The sequence below is a fragment of the Glycine soja genome, chromosome 20, assembly GCF_004193775.1.
Source record: "Glycine soja cultivar W05 chromosome 20, ASM419377v2, whole genome shotgun sequence".
NCBI lineage: Eukaryota > Viridiplantae > Streptophyta > Magnoliopsida > Fabales > Fabaceae > Glycine > Glycine soja.
This window is the reverse complement of record NC_041021.1, coordinates 48,956,219-48,967,073: the sequence shown is the minus strand read 5'-3', so window position 1 is coordinate 48,967,073 and position 10,855 is coordinate 48,956,219. Positions and strand designations below refer to the sequence as shown.

Below are 10,855 nucleotides of genomic sequence, written 5' to 3'. Positions count from 1 at the left end.
AGAATTTGATTTTTTATTTTTATTTTTATATCCACTGTAATTAAGCCTCCAGAATATTTCTGCAAATTAACTTCAATCTTTTAGGTCCATTATAGGTAATGATTAGTCTCATAACTTTATTTTATCGAAACTTAATTTAAATATCAAATAAGATGTCTTTTATTTTCAGATAAAGTGGCTTTTATCTTGCTATCTTGATGTATGATGTTTTGAATTGTTTTAAAAAATTCCAAATTTTTATCTGAGAGTCAGTTGTATTTTAATTTTAATAATTCATCATTGTCACTATTATTAATGTTATTATTATTATTGTCATCACAATTATCATTACCAATTTTGTTATTATTATTTTTGTTGTCATTATTATCAGGATCATTTTTATTATTGTCATCATCATTGTTAAAATTGTCATTGTCATTATTAATTGATATTGTCATCATCACTATTATTATTGTTGATATTGTCATCACTAATCATGTTTTAATTTGAATCAAATAAAATAACATCATAATATTACTTGGTGTAATAAATATTTCATAAGATTAAATTTATTCTATTGTTATTCTATCATTTTTTTTATCTCACTTTTATATTTTATCCCATGCTATCATATGTTAACTAACAAATAAATCTTTAATGTTTTATTATGAAAGTCAATAAATTTATCTTATATAACAATTTATAACTAGATAATAGTGTAAAAATCTTTCACATTATTATAAGTAAATTCTAAAATTCTAATTATATATAAAGGCACATCAAGTATTAGTAAATAAGTGGATATAGACTTCAAATTTTAGGTATGATTTTGGATTAAATAAATATTCTCATGTGAAATATATTTCTAATTAAAAAAAAAGACACATCAAGTAAAAACTCTTAATATTTATTACAGTAAAAAATAAAAATTATAATAATTTTTTTCAACCAAGAAAGTGGAAACATTTAAGATTTTTTGTTTCACACCTAATCAATCATTCTCTCACCCGATCCATTTCATGTGTAATTTTATATTAAAGTCGAAAATAAAATCCTAAATATTAGTTAAAGGAGTCAATTGTGAAAACTTTGGTAAATTTGAAGCATTTTCCTCATTTTGGGTTTGCAACGTGTTAAATGCGTCTCCCGTACCAAATTTCTTTTCGTACGACACCTTTGATGATATGATTCCCAAACACTACTACAGTAGGAAAATAATTTAAAAGAACAGGACTAATTTGCAAGGTTTTTTTAAAGCAATAAAAGCATTGGATAATTGTCTTGTGGGTGGAGGAAGGAACGAGAAATGAAAGAAACATTTGTTGTGTCTGTGTGTGTGTGGGTGGGTGGTACTTAGCCAATTGTGAGCAAATAACAAACGAGTGGCTTTCCCTTCTTCTCATCCTATATATACCATTCCCATCACTCCCCATGCCCTCTCAATTCACTTCCTATCCCCTTCTCTGATTCTCTCCATATATTATCTCAAACCCCTCTCACAGGTTTGTTCCTCAATTCCCAACCCTTTTATTCACTCTCACTGCACCACTTCTTTATATAACACATTTTTTTTTTAAATTTTTATCATCCATGTTTAGGGTTTAAACGTTGAATACTCATTCATGGCTTTGTCTTCAACGTCTCATGTAACGGTTTTGCCGTGCCTTCTGTATGGATCATTCGTTTTCGTTTTTTTCCTTCCCCTCTCTGCGTATCATTCCTTTTTGTTTTACTCTCACCCACTACTTTGCTTCTTGTTATATATACGTATATTATGCTTTGCTTCAATTCAATACTCTTTACCTAAAGACGAAATATATATTTTAGTTTAATTTCCCCCCTTTCTTTTGGTCGGAGGATTTTTTTTTTTTAATCCTCCATACCTCTTTTTTTTTTTTTTTTTTTTTTAAGTGCCAACTATATTGAGTTAATTGTTTTCGCTTCTATTAATTAATTGCATTTTAATACCCCTCATGTGCCAGCATGTGTTGTATCGCTTGTGTGTCGTTCTTTTCCCCTAACTCTCGCCGTGTTTTTCAGCCTGGTTTGTTATTCCTTAAAAAGTGGAAATTTCCTCAATTGCACTTTTCTTCTTCCTTGATGTCACATCACCCTTGCCTCACAGTGAAAATTGTTTTGTTTATGGAGTATTTGCTAATGTTTTGGACTTAATTTTCTTAACCATTTTCTGTTCATTCGCCAAATTAATGTGGTGTGCAGAATGGGAAGTGCTGGAGGAACTGACTATGGTGCATACACTTATGAGAATCTTGAGAGAGAGCCTTACTGGCCATCAGAGAAGCTTAAGATTTCCATCACTGGTGCTGGGGGTTTTATCGCGTCACACATAGCTCGGCGCCTCAAGACAGAGGGGCATTACATTATTGCTTCTGATTGGAAGAAAAATGAGCACATGACTGAGGACATGTTCTGTGATGAATTCCATCTTGTTGATCTCAGGGTCATGAATAACTGCCTCAAGGTTACAGAGGGGGTTGATCATGTTTTCAATCTTGCCGCAGACATGGGTGGGATGGGTTTTATTCAGTCTAACCACTCTGTCATTATGTACAACAACACAATGATTAGCTTCAACATGATTGAGGCTGCCAGGATTAACGGCATTAAGAGGTTAGTGATGGTCCATATCATTTCAATTATATGTTTTGTGACTAAACATTTTATGATGTGGTGTCTGTTTTGATTATATGATGATGTGTTTTATGCATTCCAAAAAATGTTTTTCCAGGTTTTTTTATGCCTCTAGTGCTTGTATCTACCCTGAATTCAAACAGTTGGAAACTAATGTTAGCTTGAAGGAGTCTGATGCATGGCCAGCTGAGGTTTGTTGGTGATCTTTTCAATTGTTCAATTTATGTTGGTTCTTGATTTTCACATTGGGATTGGGATTAATGTGTTTAATTTTGTGACTGTTTTTAGCCACAAGATGCATATGGGCTAGAGAAGCTTGCAACAGAGGAGTTATGCAAGCACTATAACAAGGATTTTGGAATTGAGTGCCGCATTGGGAGGTTCCACAACATATACGGTCCTTTTGGGACATGGAAAGGCATGCTTTACACTGAATTGAAAACTTTTATAGTTTTGTCTTTACCAAATGGGTAAATTGGTAGACATTTTATGTTTTGGTAACCTTTTGGATTTAATAAGTTTGTGTTTTGTTGTTTTGTCATACAGGTGGAAGGGAGAAGGCTCCTGCTGCTTTTTGTCGTAAAGTTATCACTTCCTCTGATAGATTTGAGATGTGGGGGGATGGATTGCAAACACGATCATTTACCTTCATTGATGAATGTGTTGAAGGGGTGCTCAGGTATGTCTTGGCTGATTTGTGGCTAATAGCTAATTTTTTTTGTTCTTTCTAGTGTTTTTAGTTTAAATATTGAAATTCTGAACTTGCACTTTTAATGATTGATGGAAATTGAGTCAGTAGAGTTTTATGTTTAGTTATTTTAAGGAGTTTGTCAATTTTGTTAATAGATTTCTTTGCAAAACCCATTTGTTTAAAATTGAGCTTTCTGAAAGAAAAATCATTAGCTCATTCAACACTATTGGATTAATGGCAACAGTACAGATTTCTGCCTTTACATAATTTAGGATTTGCTTTATTTGGTTGGATAGGGGAGCACAATATGGTGTTTAACAAGCAATTTTGGAGATCTTTTATCTTTTTCTTCAGTTACTTCATAATCTTTGATAAAACTTGGCATTGTGGTCTATTGTTTTGTTTAGATTGACTAAATCTGATTTCCGAGAGCCAGTAAATATTGGAAGCGATGAGATGGTCAGCATGAATGAGATGGCTGAGATCATTCTTGGCTTTGAGAACAAGAATATTCCTATTCACCACATTCCTGGCCCCGAGGGTGTCCGAGGTCGTAATTCAGACAATACACTTATAAAAGAAAAACTTGGTTGGGCTCCAACTATGAGGTTGAAGGTAATAATATCATGAATTGGGCGAACATTATCTTATTTCCACTCTATATAATTTGTTCCATGCTCATATTAAGTTCTGTGGAACAGTCATAGCTTATAGGTCAATTGCACCATGCTCAGTTTATTGTACTTGTATAAATTAATTCTCCCTTCTGTGTAAAACTATTCAATGAATTCCCCCTTGTGTTGTGTTTTAAAAACTTTTATATCCAATTTGAGCTCTTTAACTTCTTCAAGAGCTCTAATGGAATGTTTAGCTTTTCTAGATGAAAATCTTTTTAGTTTACCTTAGTCTTTCCCAGTTTTTTTTTTATCTTGATAAACAGCCTCAAGATTCTATGTATACTTACAGTGTCTCAATTTTGATGTTGTAGGATGGACTGAGGATCACATACTTCTGGATTAAGGAGCAGATCGAGAAGGAGAAGGCTCAAGGTATTGATATATCAGTGTATGGGTCTTCCAAAGTGGTGCAGACTCAAGCCCCAGTTCAACTAGGCTCACTTCGAGCAGCAGATGGCAAAGAATGAGGTGGTCAACATATGGCTGTAGTAGTATTCACCTAAATGTTTCAAGTGAAGAGTTGGATTATATACAGCAACTAAATAGCGGTATCTGGTTATTTTTAATTAGCTGCTAAGGATTTCTTATGTATCTGCTGGTTGTTCATGTTTGAATCGGAAGCCCTGATGTTCCTAATGTATTTTATATAGTTTTTTAAGGCACTTCGTGGTGCTTAAGGTGGTTTACTGCACTAGAAGCTCTAAATTATTTGTTTTGAATTTTGATGTCTAAATAATTGATTAGTAAGCAAATAATCTTTTCTTCCTTGTGAATATGGTATCTCTGAATGTTCTATGTAGTGATTTTACTGTAAGACTGACTAGTGGAAAAAAAAAGGCACTATGCATAGAGCTTATAATGTCTCCTACATTTATGTGAGACTGGGAGAGATTATAAGTGGTTTATTATACGGTTAAAATGAATATGTGGGAGATGTGGGAAATCCGTTTCATATGTAATGGGAAGTTATTTTTCTTTAAAAAACTTGAGCCACATATGCACTATTGTACTCTTTGGATTATCTTCACATAAAAAAAAGACAAAAAAAAAAAAACTGAGCAGGAAGAATCAGCCCGTGGTATATGCTTCTGCCTATATACTAAATACTCCAAATATTTTGTATGTTCCACATTTTTAAATACTTCTAAAATAATATTACTAACTAATGTACTTTTCTTTTGTACTAATTATGATACTACTTACATTGTTAATTTTTATGAGGTTAATTTTTATGCACTATCAAAATAAAACTTACATTGTTAATTAATTAAAAACCATCTAGGTACTAAAGTAATTAACAAATCATTCTAGGTATAATTTTCAAAGTAATTATTACAAAGAGAAATGTTGGCAGGTAGGAAAACATTTTCTAATACACTAAATACACTTTGTACTATTGATTGAAATTACAAATTCTAGTGAGTTTCACTTTCATTTAATAAATTTGTCTTTTAATTTTAAAATTTTTAATAAATCTTAATCAATAATAAAGTGTATTAAAAAGAGTGTATAATGAAGTATATTGCTAATACTCTTCTCAGTATAAATTTCAATAATTATATTATACATGATAATTTATAATTAAATAATAATATAAATTAGTTTTAAATTGTTACTATATTTTAATTAAAGTCTTTATTAATTTTAACATTACAACTTGTACTTTTAAACCTATAGGGACATCTTGATGTTGGAGAGCATCTCAGAGAGCAAACGGAGTGCCCAAAGTTTAAGTCTTAGTCAATGTCTCTGCCTAATCATGAATCTAAAGAAGGTCATGCAATCCCCTCTATTTATAAGTGGTGTCATCGGACACCCTTTATGCCTTATACATCAATATATACATTTTGCCTATTACGAAAAAATAAGTGGACAATCCTATATACGTGTCCTTCTCACATTGGATCTTATAGGCCACGCGTCTGTGGGGCAGCTCCATATAATATACGATTACATTGTTATGCATCTCTAACATTGTGGTCATGTCCTAACAGTATTGGATGTGTTCTTGATAGTACAATCCTCTTGAAATACTCAGAGGGGTCACTAGCCATTGATCCCTTGACAAGTGTAAGTTGACTCAATGATTATTCTTGGTTGGACTAGTCACAACCCACAAATATTGAGTCTAAATGCTCAAGTGTGAGTCAATCTTGGGGAGCCATATTGGTCGGATGGTGTAGGACAAAACGTATTTAAGTCACAATTGTGAAACATTAGAGATACTTGAAAATCTTCGTTCAAGTATTAGTTTCTTTGCACTAAAAATTAATTATACGTTCATCCTTGTTCTAAGATTGAGGAATATTTGCCATCTAACTACTCTTTCACCCTCTTTGTTTTTGAATTATACATATAAGCTCATATCAGATCTCAATGGAGCCCATAACAATCTTTTCATTTTAGTTTTTTGTTTTAATCATCTTAAGCTATGTCGGTCTTTTTCTGATCTCTTTCTTTGTCATTGAACAGAAAGATGGAACAAACAAGGCTTTGGTCATATCCTCGTAGACAAATGACAGCGTGTTTCCAATTTTAACCGGGCGGGTTCCACCAAAAGCAATTTCACGTGCGTATTGATGTGTGTCCAAGTAGGAAATTGTAAAAAGAAAAAAACACAATCATCTTTTCTCTTCTTGGATGAAGATTGAAGTGGTCCAAACAAGTTGTGATTCCTGAATCGTGAATATGTATATCAACTAATTTGTGAGGCTAAATATTGATCTGAGACTTTGTGGAAAACAGTGAACCACACAAAGCATAGGATTAGGATTGTCACAAAATTAAGTACACAGAATTTTGTATTAAATTATAAATTTTAAGAGGTTCAGATTACTTCTTAAATTTTGATAAAGATAAAATTACGATATATTTTAAATTAAATTAAAAACTAATAATTTACTATTTCTTCACTTTAATATATATATATATATATAATAAATATAATAAACTAGATTTGAGCAAGTAAAATAATGTATGTATTTAATGTTATAGATGTAACATTTATATAAAAATTAAATAGTATTATTTATAAACAAAATAATGAAACATCATATTTATGAAATATATGTCATAATTCATATCTTACTAATTGTGAATTATTTGAAATTTAACCATATATTTTTAAAAAATATTTTTAGTTATTATTATTTATAAAACATTTTAAAGTAAATGAATTAATAAGCATATTAATTATAGGTTTTAAATTATTTAAAAATTTCTATATTTTAGCAACTAATGTAATCTAATCATTTTAATTATTATTTTTTATTTTAAGAATAAAATATAGTAACTTGAATTTTCTTTGCTGCAAATAATCCAAAAAAGGACTAAAACTATGAATGTAATGCAATTTATAAGATTTTTTATTTATTAAATAAATTAAGTCACGTTATTTTATATAGAATAAATAAAATAATGATATTAAAAATTTTAATTTACAAATCTTGTAAGTATTATTGAAAAAATATAATAAATTAGTGTATGAGTTAGGGATTTACATGTAGCCTTTAAAAAATTATGCATCTTAACCTTTTCTACTAATTATCCATTGATTAAAATTTCAAATACAAATGTATATTAGTGTTGAAATATAGTAGAGCGTTAATGGTTTCGATTTGAAATTCGCCAGTCCATTTGCGTATTGTAGTTTTTCTTTGGTTTTGGATTTTTATTTAGCCTACATCTTTGGGCCTTTCGGAATTTAGTTTAACCTAAAAAAGGAGATTATTGAAGAAGTTGGGCAAATTGAATTTGAATCCTTTCAATTGAAGAGGACATTAGTTCTCAATCTAAGGTTTGAAAATTAGTAGCTAAATGAAGTTATGAAGAGTTAGCTGAATATGCAGCAAAAGCAATAGTCCAAACCCTTGTCATCCCAAAATCCCATCCTCCCATCACACATCCCTCACTCCTGGACCAAAATATGTTGAAAAAAGAGCTTTTTTTGTTTTTTTATAGCAAAAAACGAGAAGGTAAGCTCATGTGGAAAAAAAAGGAATAACATTTCAACTATGGTAGCACCCCCAGCCCCTGTACCTCCAAAGAGACACATCGAAATATATTAATAATCACAAAATCAAACTTGACAAAAAAAAAACTTAATAAGTTCTACCTTTCATTTATTATTTTATAGTATTTAGCTCCTCTATAACTTTATATCTCTTTTTTAAAACTGTCTTTCACTTTAAAGAAACAAAACTAGCTACATGCTCTATATTTAACGCAATTTTAATAAAACGGCAGATATATAAATCAATTTCTTTCTCATTATGTGTAATTTCTGCGCCATGATAAGAACAAGCAGAGTGATATGGCACATAAATTGGGCACCGGCACCTTCACGCTAGACAGTGGGAATGGGAAGTGGGAACTAGGAAAACCATAGAGATTTTCATCAATAGTGTAAGGCCACCCCTTCACAGAAAAGTCACATGGAAAGACTTTTGGAGATTCGGGACAAAGAGAAATCCCAAATTGTGCTGAAAATAGTGGAACAGTGTTTGAATTGTTAGGGTCATTGCAAATTTAGATGATAGATATATGAAGTGTCTTAACTAGTAGAGCAATTTAAGAGGTAATTAACTCTTGGCTCTTGCTAACCTCATTTCCTACTTTCGTACAATTTCTTTCCCATAATTAGCTGGTGGGCCTTTACTTGGACGGTTGGTGCATGCATGTAATTAATAACAATCAGAAGTCCCCTCATAATTTTTGTGATAGATTGAGTCTTTACTTAGACGGTTGGTGCATATATGCATATAAATAACCATCGTGCCTTTGCTTTTATTTTTGTTTCACCATTCCAGTGCTCTATTATTGTTCTGTCTCCTTTTCCTCTCAATTTTTTGTGCTTAGTTGTGTTGGTTCTGCAGCCAGTTAATTAATATGAAGGAGGTGCTGAGTGAAGATTTGATTGTTGAGTTTCTAGAAGCCTTCTGTCTTTTTGACAGAGATGGAGACGGTGTGTATCCCTTCTTACCGTCCCTCTCAACTTATATAATTTGGTAGTTTCATAATTTAGTTAATTTTCTATGTCATTGTGTTTTTTTTTTTATTTTTATCTTTGGTGTTTGCATGCATGTTTTGTCCTTGAATTTGTTCTCTTTTGAGTCTTTTTATATTCTTTTCAAATGAAATGACTTGCGTTTCTCATGTAATTATGTGCTACGTAATTTACTTTAAAAAGGCTGCATAACCATGGAGGAATTAGCTAGTGCACTTAGAACACTGAATCAAAATAATCCTAGGAAGGAAGAGTTGCAAATCATGATGAATGAAGTGGATATGAATGGCAGTGGAACCATAGAATTTGGGCAGTTCTTGAATCTCATGGCCAGAAAAATGAAGGTGCGTGTAGATCAAGAAATTAATTTAATTCAATTATAAATGAGTAATGCTGAAAATGGATGTTAATAATGCATGCATGTGTATGGATCGATCGAGAAGCAAAGTGAAGCAGAAGAGGAATTAAAAGAAGCTTTCGAACTGTTTGACAAGGATCAAGATGGTTACATATCACCCACTGAGGTTCAGTTAACTTCTTACAGAAGCATCAGAATTAATTAATTTGTTTGACCATAAACTTTAGTGTAATTAATCATATATAATTGATTTTTATGTACAGTTGTTATCTGCGATGAGAAATATTGGAGTGAAGATCACAGAAGAAGAGCTGGAGCATATGATCAGACTGGCTGATTTGGACGGTGATGGACGAGTTAATTATGAAGAGTTCATGAGGATGATGACGGTTTAATTAATTGTTATACTAATAGCTCAAATGATCAATAAATGCAAAGTGACACTTTTTTTTTATGAAACAAATGCAAATGACATTCTGGTTTGTTATTCGCGATGATATGTGAAATGCGAAAAGTAAAATATTTGCCTTTAAAGAAAAAACAATGTGTATAAAATTATTTGACTCTATCTAAAATTTCCCTTATAACAAGCATTTTACTTACTAATGAAGCAAAAGGTTAATTACTTGGTTCCCTAATTCAGTTTATATTCAAATCACTTTGCTTAAAAATAAGATAAGGACACAGAAATAATTTTGTCTATAAAAAACATTGAAAATAAGATAAGGGCGGCCTAATTAATTGGATATATATATATATATATATATATATATATATATATATATATATATATATATTATTGTTGAAGGTTATGTTTTAAAACTTGTATCCGTTAATGGTTAAAATTTTAATAATCATTTTCATTCCTATTAAATTTTATTGGGTTTGAGAGAACCTGCAAGTAATTAATCACACTATTTTTTATATTTTGAATTTATATATTTTTGAATAAATTATATATTAAGCTGTTAATTATATTTTAATTAAAAAATACAAAACTATAAACAAAAAATGAAAAATAGATACATCCACATAGATTCAGGTCCAAGTCGAATTTTAAAACATTAGTTGAGGGTTAGGGTTGTCTATACTTCCCCTTAAAAAGCTAGCCTAAGGTTCTTGCATTGAGTATCCTAACAATTTGCTTCAACTTGAATTGGATAAATGCATCCATGAGATTCAGGTTAATAAATTCTTAGAATCTGAAGGGCTTTTCAGCAAGTCATTGGTGATCTCGTGCTTTCCTCAATGGATTTCAGAGAGCAACAACTCAAAAGCATAATTAATTAGTTGTCTAATTAATCAAAACAACTAATAGTGATGTACATGCACAACCTGAATGTATATTGAAGCATCAATTGTCTCATTTTGGATTTTTAACTAGTGGGTATTTTGAACAGTCATTAATTTTCATTCTAGTGATAGAATTAAATTTTAGTTCTTAACTTATTTTAATGGGGTCTCAAACTCTCAGTTTGACTTGAATGGTTATT

General features: G+C 30.9%; 2 protein-coding genes across 3 annotated transcripts; both read left to right on the top strand.

The window, feature by feature from the left end:
* Positions 1-1,279: 1,279 nt before the first annotated feature.
* On the top strand, positions 1,280-4,772 carry LOC114403164 (GDP-mannose 3,5-epimerase 2-like). 2 transcript variants are annotated; one of them, XM_028365947.1, is made up of 7 exons: positions 1,280-1,481; positions 2,200-2,610; positions 2,729-2,822; positions 2,920-3,049; positions 3,178-3,310; positions 3,730-3,937; positions 4,311-4,772. In XM_028365947.1, exons 2-7 carry the CDS (start codon positions 2,201-2,203, stop codon positions 4,464-4,466), a joined length of 1,131 nt encoding a protein of 376 aa, XP_028221748.1. In that variant the 5' UTR covers positions 1,280-1,481; position 2,200; the 3' UTR covers positions 4,467-4,772. The 2 variants fall into 2 exon arrangements, with proteins under 2 accessions (XP_028221748.1, XP_028221747.1); XM_028365946.1 differs by lacking the exon at positions 1,280-1,481 and adding an exon at positions 1,531-1,648.
* A 3,975-nt stretch (positions 4,773-8,747) lies between these two features.
* Positions 8,748-9,861, top strand: LOC114402959 (calmodulin-like protein 8). Its single transcript, XM_028365669.1, has 4 exons — positions 8,748-8,962; positions 9,188-9,348; positions 9,448-9,528; positions 9,626-9,861. Exons 1-4 carry the CDS (start codon positions 8,887-8,889, stop codon positions 9,755-9,757), a joined length of 450 nt encoding a protein of 149 aa, XP_028221470.1. The 5' UTR covers positions 8,748-8,886; the 3' UTR covers positions 9,758-9,861.
* The last annotated feature ends 994 nt before the right edge of the window (positions 9,862-10,855 follow it).